We start from the raw sequence: 19,259 nt of genomic DNA, 5'->3' as shown, positions 1-19,259 counted from the left end.
AGAAAGCAGCAAATTCCAAACTCCGAGTACAAAAAAACCAACCAAAACAAAACAAAACAAAACAAAAAAGAAAAAAAACCCAAACCAACAAACAAACAAAACAAAACAAAAAAACCCCAAACAAAACAAACAAAACAAAACAAAACAAAAAAAAACAAAGAAAAACCAAAATAAAAAAAAGAAGAAAAAGCCCAAACCCCACCAAACAAGGCATATATATACATATATATATATGTATGTATATATATATATATATATGAGATTTTATATATATATATATATATATATTCCTTTGCGATTTAAAGTACCTTAACTGTGTGGGGGCCCGCGCCCTCCCCCGGCCCTGCAGCCCCATATATATATATGTGGAGATATATATATATATAGATATATATATATATATATGTACAGGTTATTTGTTTTATTTATAGGTCACAAGGACTATTTTAATTAATTTTTTAAGCCGACGAGCCCGACTAAAAACCCTCTAGGAGAGACTGTAGTGCATGAAACCCCCGCGGTGATTGTCGAGCGGAGCCCCCTCGTATCCCCATCCTGCGGGGGACCCCCCCAGAGCTTCCCCAGGGATGGGGTGCTCACCCCGCCTTTGCGCTCACCCCGACCGTGGCCATCGAGGCCGCCAGAAGATAAAAAAAAAGAAGGGAGAATGATTAAAAAAATAGAAATCATAAAAATGAGTGGTGTCCCCCTCCCCCGCGGAGGGACCGGGGGTGTTGCATATTCCCTTTGGGCAGAGCCGGGGGTGCGGCCCCGGGGGTGTCGGGGGAGCAGTGCAAAGACCCCGGGGCACGGGGGGCTCCCCGGCCCCGCAAGGGGAAGCCCCGGCACGCCCCCCCCAGTGCCGCCCTACGGGCTGGGGGGCGTCGAGTTGATTCTTTTTTGCCTTTTTAAATTTGGTTTAAGGTGCTTTTCTTGCCGAGGGCGGGTTTTGGGGGGCTGCGGCCGCAGCCCGGCCGGACTTGCAGCCGGCCCGGGGTGGGGAGGCAGCAAAGAGGGGGCAGGGGACGAGCCCGGCGGTGTCCCCGCGGGGACAGGGGGCTCCGGGGCTTGCTCGGGGCGGGGGGGCCCAGGCCCGAGGGGCGCCAGCGCCCCTCGCCTCCCCGGGGCTGACCGAAGGGGCTGCCCCGTGCCCCCCGCTCCCTCCCTCCGCTGTCACTGTCACCGTTTAAAAATGCTTTTTTTTTTTTTAATTTTTTTTTGCTTTGAGCTGAGTCTTTTCCAGCCTTAACCCCCTTCTTTTCTTTTTTTTTTTTTTCTATTAAAAAAAAAAAATCTCTTTTTTAAAAATTTTGTCTTCTATTCCCCGTCTTTTTTTCACCCCCCCCTCCCCGGACGCCGCCCCACTCCCTCCTTGCATTGTCCTTGCAGAAATCAATACTGCACCTTGCATAAAGAAGCGTCTCCCAAGGCTCCCCCGAGGGTCTGGGACCCTCAAACCAGCCTCAACTGTGGGCGAAACCCGGTGGGACGCGACCACCCCGTCACCCCCCACTAATACTTTTGGACACCAAAAAAAAGAAAAAAAAAGAAAACAAAAAACCAAAACCAAAACAAACAAACAAACAAAAATTAAAAACTGTTGACGACGACGTTTCTTCATGCCCGAGCAGCAGCGATGCCGGTGCCACCCGCCCACCGCTGTCACAACCCGCGTCAGCTCTCAGCCGCAGGGAGCTCGGGGGTCTCCAGCCGGCGGAACGCTGGGGTTTTAAGGCAAATTCAGGGTTTTTAGGGGGTGTCGGGCCCCTGCTCGGCAGCGGGCACAGCAGGGAGAGGCGGCAAGAAGGCACCTCCTGCCGCTCCCCGCCGCGCCGGCCGGACCCCGGGGATGAAGCCGATGGGGTGGAGGTGGGGGGAGGCTGAGACCCCCCGACACCAGCCCGGGGGGGGCACAGCTACATTCACACGGTTCCATTCCTGTCACGAGAGCAGCCGGGCTCAGCCCTCCCGGCCCTGCGGCCCGCTGAAAACCAATTAAAAAGTGGGGGTTCCCTAAGGGGGAGCGGGGGGAGCCTTGGCCCGCCCCGGGATCGGCCCTGCGGGTTTGCAGCCCCGCTCCTCCCGCACGGAGCCCAGCACACCCCGGCCAGTCCTGCCGCGCCCGGACACCGCGTGCCCCCGACTTCTGCGGGGCCTCTGGCCCAGGGGTCCCTGCCGCCTCCCGCCTCGCTGCCTTTGGTTGCTGGAAGCAGAAAAAACAAATCAAAACCCCCCAAAAGGGAAGGAAAACAAAGAAAAGAGAGGCAAAGCAAAGGGGCGGCCGCCCCCCCGGCCGGCCCCCCCCACAGCTATTGCATATTCCGGTGTGTTGGCGCAGAGGATGCATCGGTATTACCAACTGGAAGACGTTTCTGAGGGGGAAAATCGGTTAAAAAAGAAGAAGAATAGAGAGAAAAAGGGACTTTTCCGGCCGAGAAGAAGCCATGCAGGAGGCGAGGGGGGGGCAGCGGCCCCCAGCCCCCCCGGCCCCCCGGGAGCCCCGGGCATGCAGCGACTCCCTCGCACTGATATCGGGTCCAGTAATACTTAGGCTTCGAAGGCAAGGCACATCATGTGGTATAAAATTTCGTGCAAATTAGGAAAACATGGATTTTTTTTTCTTGTGTGTTTTTTTTTACGGATTTTTTTTCTCTTTTATACAGATTTTTTTTTGTTGTTTTTTTTCCTCTTTTTTTTTTTCTCTTTTGCTGAAGGGGAAGGTAGAGCCGGTTAATAAGAGTCTGCCATGCACAGCATCAGCCAGCCGCGGCTGGGTTGAGCCAGGTCACCAGATCCTGTTAAAGCACCATGCAGTTTATTTGTCTTTTTTTTTTTTTTTTGTCTTTTTGTCTTTTTTTAATGTGTTTCTTTTCTCAGATCTTTAAAAAAAAACAACAGGTTTCCCTCTCCGCCAAGCGCTTTTTTTGTTGTTTTTTCTTTTCTTTTTTTTTCTTTTTTTTTTTTTTTTTTTTTTTTTTGGTGGGTTTTCTCCTTTTCTTGTCCTTTTTTATTATTTTTCTGTCTCCCGGGATTTCCTGCGTCAGCCCTTCCTCAAGCGGGGGGGAAGGGGGGCCGGTGGGATGGGGGATGTGATGCCGGCGCTCCTCGGGGCGGCTCTGGGTGCCACGGGACGGAGCCAGGCGGGTGGCGACGGTGGCCTCGGTGACATCCCCAGCTCCTGGACATCCCACGGTGGCTTCTCTCCATCACCACCCTTCGGGTGTCCCCTGGGCCGAAGATCCTTTGGGGACCAGTCTCCTCATCTCGCTGGCGACCTTCGAGGCACCTTCGTCCTCTTCCTCTTCCTCGCCTCGGCCGTCGCGGGGGTTCCTCTGCTCTAAGGCACTGCCACGTCCCTGCGTCCCCTTCCCGGCCACGCTGTCCCCGCACGGGACGGGGACGGCCAAGCGCTTCCTCCCGCGCTGCCCCGGCCGGGGGCTCCTCCGGGAAGGCCGGGGCCCCTCCCCGCCGCAGTTCAGGCACTTGACGCGGGGCCGGGGGCTCCGGGGGACGCCGGGGGACTCTGGGGACTCCGAGGGGCTCCGGGGGGCTGGCTCTGCCCTCGCCGTCGCTCGGGCTTCTTTGCTCCATCCTTTTGTATCCAAAAAAAAAAAAAAAAAAAAAACCAAAAAAAAACCAAAAAAACCAAACCCAAAAAAACAAAACCACCAAACCCAAAAACCCCAAACCAGCCGTCCCGGCAAGCCGGTGCCGGGGACTCCACCTCCTCCTCCTCCTCTTCCTCCTTTTTTTGTGATTTTGTTTTCTTTTCTCTTCTTCTTTTTCCTTTTTTTTTTTTTTTTTTTTTTTTTTTTTTTTTTTTTTGATGATTCCCTCTTAAAAGTGCATTTCCTACAAAATGTGCAACACGAGCGCACCCTGCCTCCCACCTGGTACCTGTCCACAGGAATGCATAGCTCAAACACACGGACGCACGCCCCCTCCCCCTCAGCCCCGCGGACCCCCCGGGCGCGAGGACATGCCGGGTGACACAGGGACACGGGTGGGGACACACAGGGCCCGGGCCGGCGCAGGCTCGCGGGAGGAAGGCGACCAGAGAGATGGTGACCGGTGCCTCGGCGCGACGGTGGCCGCCGGGCTGCGACAGTCCCCGTGCCGTGTCCCCGATGGAATCGGGGTGCCACCGCCGCTGTGACGATTGGGGCAGAGGTGGGAGCGTCCCGACACCGTGTCCGCAAGGGAACCGAGGTGCCACCGCCGCCGCGACCATCTCTGGCCGTGCCCATACACCATCTGTGGTCACAAGCCCCCTGTGCCACCCGCTCGAACCACTGTGCCACCGCACAACCGTCACCGTGTCACTGCAGCACGATGTCACCGGCCCCGGGGCGCTCGCACAGCACGGAGCGTCACCCGCCCGACCGCGAGCGCGCCCGCTCCGCGGGGCTGCGGCACGGGAGGGGTTCCCCACCCAGCCCCGGGAACCCCCGACAGTCTGGGGCCGGGGGGGTCGGCGGGGAAGGTTTTGATCTTTTTTACTCACATAGAGGCAAGAACGAGAGTCAAAGCCGTTTGCATATTCGGCGAGCGGCCGGCGGGGCTCGGCGCCGCGGCCCTGCAGCCGCTCCGGGAGGCATTGCTGGCACCGCTTGTGTCAGGTCTCAGCGCGGCGCCGGCCGACGGGGTAAATAATAGTGTTTTTTTCTTTCTTTTTTTTTTTTTCTTTTTTTCCTGTTTCTTTGTTTTCTGGCGCATCGCCGGGGTGGGGGGAAAGGTCCTCCTGGGATGGGTTGTTGGTTTGTTTGTTTTTTGTTTGTGGGGTTTTTTCTTTTTTTTCCATTTTAAAACAGTTTGACCCTTTTCCTTCTTCCTTTCCCTTGCTCTTTCCTTCGGGTGTGGGTTTTGCTTGTCGTCGTCGTCGTCGTCGTCATGAGGCCGCACTCTCCGTCGTCACCGCAAGGCTGGGCCTGGTGCTCGGGGACGGGGATGTTCCTCTGGGGGTGCCTAAAGCAGAGGAGAAGGGAGGCGAAGGGGCGGCACGGCGGCGGTTATCCCAGGTACCAGGACTGTCGGGAGAGAGGAGAGAGGCCCGCGTTAGTGCTCTGCCCCCGGAGCTGCCCCGTCCTCCCGCCGGTCCCCAGAGCCCGAGACAGCTGTCCCTGCGCTGTCCCTGCGCTGTCCCTGCTCGGCGCACGGGGCTGCTGTCCCCACTCCTACGCTGAGTTTGTCCGTCCTCCGCACCGCGGCCACCCGCGTTCCCCTGGGGCCGGTCCCTCTGCACCCTCACGGCAAAGGGCGGCTCTGCCCAGTGCCGCCCGGGGACAGGTAGGGGGGGCACGGCTAGGGACCCCGCGAGGTGGCCCCTTGCCACCCTCCCATTGTTTCCCCCCAGCCCCAAGTTCAAGTTCATTCCCGATTACCTCATGTCTGGTTTCCGTTGGAAACGAGACAGCTCGGGGCCGCTGCTTCCCTTAACCCTTCCAGGCCCTGCCACACATGACCAGAGCGTGGCAGGTCTCAGCTGCCCCTTCTGGGACACCACCTCCTTCTCCCGTGCCTCAGTTTCCCCAGGCAGAGCATCCTCGAGCCCTGGGGAGCCTCCCCGAGCATGACTAGGGACACCCATTCACAGGGACCCTGGGGGTCCTGGGACTGAGAGTAGCTCTGACCCCTATCTCTGGACAGGGACTCTGGCCCCCTGCTCCTCCAAGGTTCTCCTGGTGCTGCCCCAGGTCTCCACTTTAGGGACCCAAGGCCCTTGGGGTGCTGCCCACCCCATGTGCAGGATGGGGAAACTGAGGCAGGGTGGGGGTTGTGATCAGAGCCGGGTCCCCCGTGTTTTTCCTCTGGAACGGCACAGCACCCTTGGGTGTCCCAGCTCATGGTTCCCAAATCTCACAGGCTGGCACAGCACCCCCATGTACCCTGTATCACTGCTCACAGCCCCCAAGGCCACACCCCAGCACAGCACAGCACACCTTGAGGACCCCCCTCAACCAGGGCAGCACCCCAGGGTGCCCCAACATGGCACCATCCACACCCCATTCCTTTGTCCTGTCATCTGTGTCACCTGCCAGGCAGGACTGCAGCTGCCCCTGCAGGGAATGCTGAGGCCAGACCACTCATGTCACAAGTGAGCTCAGGAGCTGCCACCCCTGTCCTGGCACTGTGGTACTGCCTGTAGCACCAGTGCCAGCTCCAGAATCCAGGACTAATGGAAAGCCCCTGGAAAGGCACACACGACCTCCCGCTGCAGCCGGAGTGGCCACGGGCACAGCCGAGCGCGAGCAGTGCCCCTGCCCACACAGAGAGGGACCCATGGCCCTGGTGCTGCTCCTTTGGGGATGTTCTGGGCACCTAGGCAGGGTGGTGCCAGGTGGTGCCAGGCAGGATGCAGCCAGAGCACGGCAGTGACCTCCCTCTATGATGGAGGACTCGTGGTGGCCCTGAGCCACCAGCAGTGCCCAAAGCCCTGGCACCGGGTGCCCGTAGCGAGGATGTCACGGCAGCAATGCCCGCGGGCCACAGCAGTGATGCCAAGGCAGTGATGCTTACAGCAGCAAAGCTGGCAGTGGCAGTGCCAGAGCCGCAACGCCATAGTGGTGATGCCCATGGTGGCATTGCACATGGAAATAACCCCACAATGGTGACGTACACAGCAGTGGTTCCCCAAGTGGTACTGCCCACAGCAGCAACACTCATGGCAGTGATGCCATGGCAGGGACGTCCACAACAGCAATATCTGCAGTGGCCACGCCAGTGGTGGCAATGCCCACAGCGGTGATGCCACTGCTGTGGTGATACTCCTCGTGGCCTCAGACATGGTGGCAAGGCCACAGCAGTGATGGCCACAGAGGTTACATCCACAACAGCAATGTCCCACAGCAGTGATGCCACAGTGGCGATACCCACGGTAGTGCCCACAGCAGCAATGCCCACAGGAGCAATAAACATGGCAGCAATGCCACGGCGGTGATGCCATGGTGGCAAGGCCCACGGCAGTGATGCCATGGTGGCAAGGCCCACGGCAGTGATGCCATGGCGGCAATGCCCTCAGCAGCGATGCCATGGCAGTGATGCCACAGCAGTGATGCCACGTCAGGGGCACCACGGCGGGGAGCCCACATCAGCAATGTCACGTCAGCGACAGCCACAATGGCAATGCCAGCACTGGCCATGCCCACGGTGATGCCATGGCGAGGGTGCCCGGGGCGAGGGCAGGAGGGTCCCCCCAGCAGCATCCCCGCTCTCACCTGTGCCTGATAGATACTCCCAGGATCCCTTGGTCCTAATCCCACGAAGGAACGGTTCGCAGGGGGCGTGCCTGGTGCAGAGTAGGCTGGGGAACAAATGAGAGCTCATTAACGGGGCTGTGGTGGCACTGCCATTGTCCCCCCAGGGGCCAGGCCCGGCCCTCTCCCTGGCACTGCTGGGACGGAGCTCCCTGGCACCTGGTGCTGGCGACCAGGAGACGTCCCTGGCTGTGACCTGATGGCAGATGAATGGAGCCCAGGGGTGCTGCACCCAGGGGTGCTGTGCTCGGATGGTACCACCCCTGCTTCGGGGCGATGACTGAGGCTGGAGGGGCGAGGTGCCCCGGGGTGCAGGCGCAGATGGTGCCCCTGGCTGTGCCTGCGCTGTGGCTCCCAGAGCTGAGCTGCCACGGCGAGAACAATGGCAGCCACCAGTTCCACTTGGCCATGTCACCCTGCTGCCACCTCCATCCCTCAGCTGGGGATCCAGCAGTGGAACTTCCAGCCCTGCTGAGCTTCTGCGTTCAGCCCTGCTGGAAGCAGAGTGCTGCCAAGGGGAATGGGGGATTTGGAGCCAGCTGCACCCCTTGGGGACAGCCAGCCTAATGCATCCTGCCCTGAGCCTGCAGGAACTTGCACTCTTCTGTCCCTCCCCAAGGCTGTGATGCCTTATCAGCCAGGCTATCCCATGCTGTCCCCTCCAGATTGTCCAGGCTTTGGCTTCTCCATGCCATGGGATCTCCACACCTGCTGACCAGCTGCTGGCAATCAGCCATGGCCCGTTATCCAGGGACAATGGCTCGATCAGGTAGGGCTTGGCTGTGTGGAGACATGGCAGACACTTGGGGTACCAGGATGGGAAAAGGAACAGGAACAACCCCCTCGCAGAGTGTGGTGATGGCACAGTGTCCCACCACTGCAGCACACACCCCCGTGCCAGTCTGGGGTGACACCAGCTCCCCTCTGGCTATTGAGTCCACCATCCAAAACCCTCCTGGCCAAGGCACTTATGGCCCCTGAGGTGGAGGGGAGGGCAAAGAATTTGTCAGCCACCGTGCTAACAAACTTCCAGGGCTCTGGGAGACCCGCACACAGTCCCTGCTCTAGTGTCACCTCACACCCCCAACAAGATCAGAATCCCCGGCGCCAAGAACCCCCATGGCAGCATGAATATGACAGCCTACACAACACACCAGGCACACTGTCCCTGGTCCCAGTGCCACCCGCGTGCCAGCTGCTCCCCATTCCCGGCAGCACGGCCACCACCATGGTGGGATAAACAGACACGGAGAGGCCATGGCCTCCCCCACAGCACTGCCCACACCGAGGGTCTGGACAGGACTTTGCTTTGGAGAGCCCTGCCGTGGCTCCACTCATGCTCAGAGGGACAAGGGGCCCGAGCTGGTCCCCAGGACCAGCACACAACCCCTTGGCTCAGCGGCCCCAGCGGCCACCTGCCCAAACCCTGTCCGCTCCGACCTGCCTGAGACCCAGCAAACTCATGGCGTGCCAGCTGCCGCCCTCTCCCCGGCTGCGGGGAGGCCACCTCCGCCAACATCCCCCCAGCACCGGGACAGGGGGACACCCTGGGGGGCTGTGAGAGGAGGGGGCCAGCCGGGCCGGGGAGCAGGGTGGGCGCCGCGGGTGCTTACTGGGTGATGTCGGCGAGGTCGTCCCTCCCTCGGAAGTTGTCGTGGTGGATTTGGTGTCAGGAGAGACGGCCAAGCGGGGCATGCCGGGGGGAGGTGGCGGCGCCAGCATCTGCGTGGGCAGGTAGTGGCTGGGCACTTTCACTTGACCACTTCCATTTAACTGGGGACAACACAGACAAAAAACAAACAGCACAAGCCATTAGGATGCACGCGCACACCAGCATGGCTGGGGAGCCCCGGGGACACCCTCGGCACAGGCACGGGGTGTCCCTCACTGCAGACATGAGTTTGGTGGGTCTCAGAGCAGCCCTGAACGGTCGGCGCTGGCAGCAGGCACGAAATGACGGCGGGACAGGAGGGTTTGGGGGGCTGTGGAGGCCATGCTCTGTGGGGGCCATGACCCAGAGTGGCGCACGCTGCAGCTGGGACTCCTCTCTACAGTGACAGGAGGGTCTCTGAAGCACTCCCTGGAGGGGTAGGGACACCCAGAGCCTCCAAAGGCTCCTGCACCAGTGCTCCCTGCCCAACCTGGCCGTGGGCTGCTCCTGATCTGGTGTCCATCAGCCCAGCACTGAGCCACTGCACAGGGGAACAATGGCCATGCTCCTCACCCTGGCATCAGCCCCTGATGGTGAGGGGAAACAGCCAAGTGGTGGGCAGAGGTCAAAGGGGCTCCCCAAGAGTTCTGCATCTGGGAGGACAAAGTGGGGCACAGGACAGTGTGAGAGCAGGAACACCCCCAGGCTCTGGCTTTGGATATGAAGGGTGCCCTTCATGGGGTGTGTAAGGCGCTGGTGGTGCGCACTGTGTCGTGTGTTGGGGGCTCTGGGTGTATGGGGTGATGGTTTGGCTGCTGCGTGCGCTGGGTGCTGCATGTGCATGGTGCTGGTTACAGAGATTGGTGATGGGGGCACGGGGTGTAGGGTGATGGCTGTGTGGGGTGTTTGGGGTTCCACGTCTGTGGGGTGCACTGGGTGCATGGGGGTGCAGGGCACTGTGGCAAGGGAACGCCCACAGCAGCATAGTGTGGCTCTGTGCTGGGACACTGGGAACACGGGTACAGCTCCAGAGGAGCTGATGGGTCACCTGTGGGCTCTGCAGGTGGATGGGGCATGTCAAGCCCATCACTCTCCCGGACACGCTGGCAGACAGTGACTCCAGGAGATGGTCACATACCCTTGGCAGACACCTTGGTCCCCCCAACACCCCAACACCGGCTGACGGCTCAGCCCCAGCACCCCAACACTGTGCTGGGCCGGGGCACAGCACCTCCATCGCCGCAGACACGAGGTGCCAACACGGAACAGGCGCAGCAGCGCTCCCGAACCAACGCACGGCACGGCTGGAGCTCAGCCCCAGAGAACATCCCGCCGGTGCCACCGGAAGACCCGACCCCCCGTGCGGCGGCAGAGGTGATGGCGGCGGCGCCGGTCCGGGGGACTCTCCTCGGGCAGCCCGGCTGGCAGCAGCCCCCGGTGCCCACGGACAAGGCTGCGTCCTTACCGGTCCGGGCTGCTGGTTGGACGGGTCGCAGGCCAGCGAGACGAGATCTTTGAGCGGGTCCTGCGGGTTGAGATGAGGCGGGTATCGGATGGCCGTGTGCGGGAAGTAGGTGGAGGCCGTCTGGGGAAGGATGGAAGTGGTGGGGAAATGCAGCGCAGACGATGGGTGCGGGCTTCGGGCGATACCTGCGGGCGACAGCAAAAGGGGACACGCACCTGTGTCACTAGCTAGTGGCTGCCCCAGCCCCCTGACCCCTCAGCGCTCACTCTGTGCCTCGGTTTCCCTGGCAGGACACTCACCACTGTGCACAGCGATGACGGGACGGTGGTGCTGCGTGAAGCTGCTCAGCCGGGGCGAGGAGTCCTGGGGTGATGGGCTGTTGAAGGGGGACTTGTCCATCTCTGTCTTCTTCACAGTGGGGGAGATGCCTGGGGAAAGCAGGGTGAAACGTCAGGACCTGCCATGGGACCCCAAATCCCATGGCTGCTGCCATCTCAGTGAAGTGTTGGGGGAGCTCATTCCGGGGGCAGGGGGCACCCCGGGGTCAGAGTGGGCATGGGGAGGGTGGGCGCTGTGAGCATGTGTATGTGCTGGCAGGAGGGTGGGCACCTCTGGGGGCACACCTGTGTGCACGAATGTGTGTGCATGTGTGTATGCACCAGCACAGCTCTGTACCTGTGTGTGTACATGCACAGCCGTGCACAGGCGTGTGCTCCTGCAGGTGTGTGCATGTGGGTGCACACAGTTCTGTGCCTGTGTGTCCGACCCTGGTGGCAGAAGTGCGTGCCCTCACAGATGCCACTGTGGCTCTGCAGCCCCTACATGGCACCCACCTCCCCTGGCAGATGGGGCTGGGGGCTACAGGAGCTCCTGGGGAGGCAGAGAGGTGCCAGCATGGGAGTGACTACCCGAGAGACCCCTGGCAGCAGCGGCTGCCCAGGTCCCCGAGGCCACCCCAGGGCATGGGGCTGAGCAGGGGGTTGGCAGGCACATTAATCCCCTGCCGCCGTGGCTTTAGCTCTGGCCATTTGGCCCGGGCCTGGTAATGGGTTTAGCCCTTTCTCAGTCAGGCGTTAGGAGGATTTCCCAGAACATCCCGTACAGGATTGCCAAGCCCCCCTCCCCGCCGCCAAGGCTGAGCCCCCCCGCCAGGCACCCTCACCCCTGCCCGGGTCAGGCCACCGGCAGGGGACAGATGCCCTGGCACAGCTCCCTCCAGCCTCCATGCACCATTCTGGGGAGGGGGCTGCACCTTCCCCAAGACCCCCCCTGCACCAGCCCCATGGGGCAGGATGAGGTACAGTTCCTGCACACATGGGACACAGTTTAGGGGCTGGATCTGCATCCCCCAAACCTCCTTCCAACAGGATTGGTGCCTCCAGCCCCCCGGCCAGGCACCCCAGGCTCTGGCAGGGCTAGGGGGCTGGTGTGTAGCCCACCCTGCTGCTGGGAGAGGCAGGAGAAGAGACAAGGGAAGAGGAAGAGGAGCAGCTTCTTTGCCTGCACCTCGGGGTGTGGGAGCTGCTGTGCCAGCCCTGCAGCATCGCTTTAATTAGCCCAGCCCCCCCTTTCTTAATGAACAGCTAATTGGGGCCTGTCTAGACAGGAAAGGAAAAAAAAAACCACCAAGCCAGAAAGCTGTCCACAGTGATATGGGGCTGGGGGAGCTGACTTGGGGCTGGGAGAGGCTGGTGTGGGGCTGCCAGAGCAGGCATGGGGCTGGAGGCTGGGGTGGCCCTACAGAGAGAACCCGTGTTGAAGTGGGGGTCCCTGTAGCAACACCACAGTCCCCACAGAGCACTACCCAAAGTGGGAGGCCACAGACATACCTGGGCACCTATGGAAAGCCTGTGCCTACATCAGGGGAGTTTGACAGCAACCCCATAGGCTCCATGGAAAAGCAGCAGGGATGTTTTGGGGGACTTGAGGGTGGCACCACAGCCCCCACAGCCAGTGTGTCCTGACCTTAAGGCCCATAGGGACACTGGGGCATGGACAGTGCCCAGATGGTCACATGGGATGGTAGTGGTTTGCAGAATTCTGAGAGCAGGATGGGGGCCCCAGGGACTGGTAAGGAGGTGGCACCTACCCCCTTCCATGTCTTCTGTCCAGTTGCGGCTGCTGCTGGTGGGGGAGTTGGAGGAGGTGTAGTACTCGCCCCCAGGGCTGGTGTCGATGTCATCCTCCATGGACCCCGACTTGTGCCGTTTGCTCCTGGGGACAGGGAAGAGTCATAGAATCATGGAATGGTTTGGGTTGGAAAGGACCTTAAAGCTCATCCCATTCCACCCCTGCCATGGGCAGGGACACCTTCCACTGTCCCAGGTTGCTCCAAGCCCTGTCCAGTCTGGCCTGGGACACTTCCAGGGATCCAGAGACAGCCACAGCTGCTCTGGGCAACCTGTGCCTCCCCACCCTCACAGGGAAGTGAACCCATCTAGCCCTGCCCTCTGGCAGTGGGAAGCCATTCCCCCTTGTCCTGGCAGTCCATCCCTTGTCAAAGCTTCCTCTCCAACTCTCTTGGAGCCCCTTTCGGCATAGGAAGGGCTCTGAGCTCTCCCTGGAGTTTTCTCCAGGCTGAACAGCCCCAGCTCTCCCAGCCTGTCATGGGTCAGTGCCAGCCCGTGGCAGGACCTGGCTGCCCCTCGCCTTCCCCACGGCCGTGCTTGGGCTGGCCCTGGCACCACCCTGGCGCAGCCCCGGTGGCACCTACCCGCTGGAGGAGGTGCTGGGCAGTGTCCTCCTCATGCCGGTGCTGGAGGGGTTCAGGTCATAGGCCAGGTGGCCCTGCAGCTCCCCCAGGGAGAAGTTTGGCCCTGTGCCCGTCACCACCGGTGCTGCAGGGAGAGAGGGGGGTCACTGGGGCTCGGTGGGGAGGGGAGCCCCAACCCACTGTGGGGTGGGGGGGCTGTTGGGACACTGCTGTGCCCAGGCAGCCAAGGGCTGGGCTGTGGCATCACAGTCACACTCACTTCGGGACACCTGGATGAGCTCGGTGACACTGAACACCCCCGAGGTGACAAAGCTTTCCTGGAAGTCTGTTGAATCTGTGTGGGAGAGAGGAGGGTGTGCTGAGGGGGCAACAGGACCACCCCTCCCATCCAGCACTGCCTTGTGGCGATGCTTGAGGGCACCCCAAATCCCATCTGTCCCCCTCGTTAGCCACCAGTCCCTGCTCCAGCAAGACACCACCCCAATTGGCTCTCTCTGCTGAAGATGCCCTGAACCTGCTCAGTGCCTCAGTTTCCCTGTGGCTGAGAGTGCTGGCAGGGCTTGAGGCTTCACCCCCACCTCCATGGCAGCTGCTGCCCCCAAGGCTATGCCCAGCTCGTTGCAGGGGCCACGCAGTTGCTGGCAGCATGACTTTGTCATGGGCCCCCCTCCCCTGCCATGACAGGGACCCTGGGGGACAGTCTGGGGCGTCCCTTGTCCTTTGCCCAAGCCCTGCCCTCTGCACTCACCCAGCGTGATAGGTTTGCTGTCCTCCTGGTCCGAGCCAATGCCTGTCCGGGGGCTGCTGCTCTGCTCTGCATCTGCAAGAGGCAAAGCCCAGGGTGAGCCCCCCGTGCCAGTGGCAGCCTTCGTGCCAGTGTGAGCCAGGGTTGCCACCAGCTGACTGCCCCCCCATTGCCCTGCTGGGGGAAACTGAGGCATAGGCTGCCCAGCAGCTCTCACCACACAGCAGGGCCACCACCAAGCTGGCATGTCCCCAGCCATTGTGCAACAGTCACCAACCAGCCCCCCTTGCCCTCCCTGCCAGCGACAGGAGCAGGGACAGCGCCACATGTAGGATCTGGGCACTGCTCCCCGCAGGAGGAGAACCCCAGGGCAGGGCTGGGTGATGGTCACCTGGCCCTGCTCCTGCCTCCTCTCCTCTCTGCAGTCACAGCCATGACCCAGTGCTGCCCCACCAGGCAGTGTCACCGCAGCATGGCACAAGCTGTGGCACCTTGTCCTGCCTCTGCTCAGCTCCTGGAGGGCAGCAGGGCTTGGGACAGCACCGTCTCTGATTCCTGGAGCCCTGTCCAGCCCTGCTCCCTCTTGGCTAAAAATATCCTGGCTCAGACGTTGAGCTCAGCAGCCCTGGCACAGCCTGGCACAGCCCAGACCCTGCAGTCAGGAGCATCCTTCCTCACCTGGCTGCTCCCAAAGCCCCTCCATAACTTCTGCCATGTATTTCTCCCCCATACTCCTTCTTCCCCCGTCTCTCCATTCTCCTCCTCCTCCCACCCCCTGGCCTCCGGCATTTCTCTCTGGCAGCCTTGGCAGATGTCAGGAAAGGGCTGAGACAATCCAAAAACACCAACAAAACCACGCAGCTGCAACTGCCAGCCCATGTGCCCGCCTTGGGATTTTTCCCTTTCTCCCTGTCTTTCTCCTCCTTTTTCTTCCCTCAAGTCCCTTGCACTCACATGTGGCTCCCAGACTGGTTATCATTGGCTGGGCAAGTTATCTATGTGGGCTCCATGCCACCCCTCACCCTGACACCCCTGTTGTGCTGCCCACCAGGCAGGCTGTCCATGGGGACAGTGGGGCTGTGCCACCTCCCAGCCCGACACCCCCCTGTGTCCACATCCCCCGGGACTGCTCAAGGCCGATGCCAAATCAGCCATTTTGTCTCACTGCCCAGCTGCCACCATCCCCTCCACACATCCCGTGCCAGCCTGGCACCACGCTGGCAGCACCATGGCATCCTGCCCTGATGCCGCTCACCACCACCAGACCCCCCGTGCCCGCACCCCAGGCTCCCGCCAGGCAGCCATTTTAGGGAGCAGAAACTCCCCCTGGAGACGGGTGCAGGGTTTTTTCCTTCCCTTCTCTCCATTTCTCTTTTTCTAGCTCTATTCCCCCATTTTGAAGCAGCTGCGTGCCCAAGTACTGGGGTGTGGGTGGTGGGAGCGAGCGGGGCACAAACCAGCTGGGATGGGGGAGTGGCTGGGGACCCCCCCCGCTCATCCACGGGCACCGCGTGGCCGGACACGGCCCCTCCTCGCCTCTAAAAACAACAAATCTGGCGGCGGCTCTGGAAGTGGTTAGCGTGGAGCCCGGCCAAGGCGCGGGACGGAGGCTGGCGGTCACAGCCTGAGGCCGGCCCGGCTCCCCACAGGCCCCCACCATGGCCTCAGGGCTCCCTGGGACCCCCCCTTGCCCAGTCCTGGGGTGCTTGGCCTCGGGGTAGCTCCCCAGGCCGTGCCCTCGCCTGGTGCCTCTGAGGTGCCCACACAGCCTTTGACCCGGCCCAGGGACCTCCACCACTCGTCCTGAGGTGCCCACATGGACCTTTGCCCACACCAACCACCCCAGCCTGGTCCCTGTTCCCCCAGGGCACTCGGGAGGGCCATCAGTAGCCCTGGGTGGCCCAGGTGGGCCCCACATCCGTGTACCCCCAAACCATCCCACAGCACCACGCTGACCCGGCACCTCCAGCGCCCCCTCACCGACCCCTGCTGCTGAGGGACTCCTTGGGGACCTTGTCCCCAAACCGGGCACGCCGCTCCCACCTGCAGCAGCCCGAGCAGCACCCGGGACTTTCCCGAGCTCGGAGGTTTGGCAGCAGGCCGGCCCCTCCCTGCCCCTCGTGTCCGGGCTGATGGAGGCGGTGGGTGCAAGGCCGGGGCCGGGGCCCGGCACCCCCGGCGCTCCCCGTGGCTGGGCGGGTGAGCTCGCCAGCAGATTTTTGGCTGCCTCCTCGGCGCGGGGCGGCCGGGCCAAGCGCTGCTCTCACCGCCATGTGACGGCCGCCTGCGCCGGCTGGCGCGCTAAAATGGCGAAGGGAGCCCCGGGCTCACGGGCCGCGCTCCACACAAGGGGTGTTTGGGGGAGACTCCAAACCCAGGACCCAACAAGTGGCTCGACTGCACCAGAGAGGAGAAAGAAGCCTGTAAAGCTCCCCCATGCCCCTGCTGCTTAGTTGATCCTGCGCCCTCCACCCCTCTGGGAGGCCAGGATGGGGGATGGAGGTGGGGGTGGTCCTGCTGCCAAACTGTGAGGAGCTCAAGGGGGAAGGGGTTCAGTGCGGGGTCGTCACCGGCGAGGCAGAGGAGAGTGCTCAGTGCCCAAACAGGTCGATCCAATCTCTTAAAAATAGCCAAGTGTGTGCCCGGGGGGGCGCGGGCTGCCTGGGCTCCGGGCCGCGCTGGCAGCCTGGCCCTGTGCCACCATTGAATTACGGATCCCGCACCCCGGCCCCGCTGGCTGGCACGGTGCCCCCGGGCCCCAAGCGACACCCGCCCGCGGTCTCAGCGCGTGGGAACGACCCCCGGGCAGCAGGGCCGGCCCTGGGGGGTGTCACTGCAGGCCGGGTGCCCCCCGGGGCTGGCGCAGCTGCGGGAGAGCCCTGGCTCGGTGCCCGAGCGCTGACGGTAACAGGGCACGGTGTTACCGGCAGCGGCGCGGGCGCAGGCGCAGAGGCTGGAGGATGCCGGGGGCTGGGGGAGCTGCTGGCGCCGGCGTGAGCAGTCCCAGCTCCACATCGAGGGCAGCAGCCTGCCCCCTTTTCCCCAGCTCTGCCAGCCGAGGACAGGGGATGGGAGAGGGTTCAGCACTGCTACCTGCAGGCTTCTGCCCCATGCCTCAGTTTCCTTGGGGCTGGCTGGGGGGGGAACTGCCCCCCTGCCTCATGTTCCGTGGCCACACAGCCCCAGCACCTCCTCAGGTGTCACTGCACTCCTCCGGCTGGCCACAGTAACAGCGTGGACCAGTAGGGCCCGGACTGAGCAGCCTGGTCAGGGTGGAAGAGCCCTGGAGACCGGAGGGAGCCAGTGTGCCGTGGGGCAGATGCCACTGCAATGGCTGGGGCGAGCGAGGCTGCGGGAGGGTGTGATTTAGGGGCCCTGCCCTGTCAGACCCCCAGAACTCCTCATCCCAGTCTCACAGTGACCCCAGGTCCGAGCGGTACTGCCCGTTCCGCTGCCCGTCCCACTGTCCATCCCTCTGCCGCCAGACCGGGGTGGCCCTTACATAAACCCGGAACAGTCCTGCTTGTGTAACCTCCTTTATATAATACCCTGAACCGCCGCGTGTGCCGGGTAAATCCTGGCTGAGCCGGGCCGGCCGGCGCGCCGGGGCGCGGGACCCCCCTCCCCGCTCCTCACAGCGCCCCGCCCGCCGCGCCCCCCGCCATGCCCGCAGCGCTGCGGGGCCGCGGGGCGAGGCGGCTCTGCTGGGCCTTGGCCACCAGCGCTGCGGGGGCGGCAGCTTCTCCTCCCCCTGCCGAGCGGAGCCCCGGGGAGGTCCTGGCCGGAGGCATCCCCCGAGGTGGCGGGGCGGTGGCGGGGGGGACGGACGCGCCCCGCTGCCACGTACGCCGGCCGCGGCCAGCTGGCCCGGGCGGGAGCCTGGGAGGCGCGAGCACGTTGGCCGGCGGCTGCGAGCGAGCGGCGCTGGGAGCGAGCGGGTTTGTCCTCGGCCGACCCCGGCCGGCACGGGGAGATGGCAGCGGCCGGGGGGAACCCCCCCAGGAGGGCGCGCGGCCGCCCCCTCGCTCAGCCCTGCCAGGCCTGGGCTCCATCCAGGGCTGCCAGCGTCCGTGGAGGCGAGCGGGGACAGATGGCAGCGGGGAAAGGGATGGGGAGAGCGGGACAGACAAAGGGAAGGCTGAGCCCCCCCCTTCCCCGGGACTTTCCCCTGCGGGGTGCTGGCATCCAGCCCCTGCGTGCTGGGCTGGGGGTACCTGGGGGCGCAGTGCAGGGAGGGAGTGGGAGAGAGGAGAGACGGATGAGAGAGGGAAAGGAGAGAAAGGAAGGGAGGGAGGGAGAAAGGAAGGAAGAAATTAAGGTGGAGAGAAAGGGAAAGGAAAAGGGACAGGGAAAGGGAAATATGCTATCTTGCTGCCCCAGCAATTCCAGCCCGTGGCAGAGCCCCACAACACAGCTAGTCCAATGCGCCCCCACCATGGCCCCTCCGATGCTCCCCCAAAACCAGCCCCTGCACCACCACTACTCAGGGCTGAGGCAGCAGTTTCAAGCCCTTCCCCAGGACTGGCCAAGACCCCAGTGCAGGGGCCAGTGTGACAGGGGACCGTCCCCATGCCCCAATTGGCAGTGCCAACCCTGATCGGGGGGGGGTAGGGGCACACCGGGAGCTTGCCGGCGTCTGTTCCCCCCCTCCCGCGGCCACGGGCGGGAGGGAGCACCGTGGGCATCTGCCGCCCCAGCTGTCCCTTGCCAGCGCAGCACGGAACCGGGCACCCGGCCAGGATGGCAACTGCGGCCCCGGGGAGGGCACGGCGCTTGCCAGCGCGGGGGGACGGCGGGTGGCGAGGGCGGGGGACGGCAGGTGCTCGTGAGAGGAGCTCGCTCATCTTTTATTCATCGGGTGTCTAACGGGGCGCGGAACCGCTCTGGCCCCTTGTCCCCTCCGGCGGCACAGGACGTGGCACCCCGTGCCAGGTCCCCGGCAGGCACCGCTCACGCTGCCGGGGCCGCCGGGCTGAGCAGGGCGCAGCTCGCTTCAGCGGTGACGCGAGGCCGGGGCTGGCAGCGGGCACTGCGGGGAAGCCGTCCGGCTCCGGCACGCCGCCGGCTCGGCGCACTGCGGGAGAGCCGGGGAAGCCCTGACCTCCCCAAGGTCGCCGGCACATCGATCCGGAGAGCTCGAGCACATGGAAACCGCCCCGGCCGTGCCAGCGCCAGGCTCGCAGCGGGGCCGGGCTCAGGAGCAGCGGCACCCCGGGCAGTGACGCTGCAGAGGACAGGGGTGGCGGGGGGGTGGCACCCTGGGGAGCCCCCTCCCATCCCGCTTCTGCAGCACGCAGCCGTGGGGGCAGGAACCCAGCCCCTGCGGTTTCTCTGCTGTCTTGTACCCTTGTGCTCTTTCCCGGGGGGTATCCTCCTGGACTTGCTGGGCTCTGCCTACCCCGTTCCCCTCAACCCCGGCCTCCCTGGCTGTT

At 62.9% G+C, this 19,259-nt stretch overlaps 1 protein-coding gene across 4 annotated transcripts in view; it reads right to left on the bottom strand.

The window, feature by feature from the left end:
- Positions 1-4,615: 4,615 nt before the first annotated feature.
- The window catches only part of NFIC (nuclear factor I C), a 37,646-nt gene continuing 23,002 nt past the window's right edge, over positions 4,616-19,259 (bottom strand). For 2 of the 4 annotated variants that reach the window (XM_041465240.1, XM_041465239.1), the window contains exons 3-11: positions 13,831-13,902; positions 13,342-13,416; positions 13,083-13,206; positions 12,459-12,583; positions 10,669-10,797; positions 10,370-10,554; positions 8,867-9,026; positions 7,215-7,300; positions 4,616-5,027 (exon numbers count right to left, since the gene is read on the bottom strand). In XM_041465240.1, the coding sequence (XP_041321174.1) occupies positions 5,010-5,027; positions 7,215-7,300; positions 8,867-9,026; positions 10,370-10,554; positions 10,669-10,797; positions 12,459-12,583; positions 13,083-13,206; positions 13,342-13,416; positions 13,831-13,902 (974 nt within the window). In that variant the 3' untranslated portion in view covers positions 4,616-5,009. The remainder of the gene's footprint in view (positions 5,028-7,214; positions 7,301-8,866; positions 9,027-10,369; positions 10,555-10,668; positions 10,798-12,458; positions 12,584-13,082; positions 13,207-13,341; positions 13,417-13,830; positions 13,903-19,259) is intronic. The other 2 variants (XM_041465242.1, XM_041465243.1) reach the window with 2 other exon arrangements.

This window comes from Pyrgilauda ruficollis, unplaced genomic scaffold (genome assembly GCF_017590135.1).
Source record: "Pyrgilauda ruficollis isolate IOZ18807 unplaced genomic scaffold, ASM1759013v1 scaffold188, whole genome shotgun sequence".
Lineage (NCBI taxonomy): Eukaryota > Metazoa > Chordata > Aves > Passeriformes > Passeridae > Pyrgilauda > Pyrgilauda ruficollis.
The sequence above is the reverse complement of the archived record's forward strand: the minus strand, read 5'-3'. Positions and strand labels throughout refer to the sequence as shown.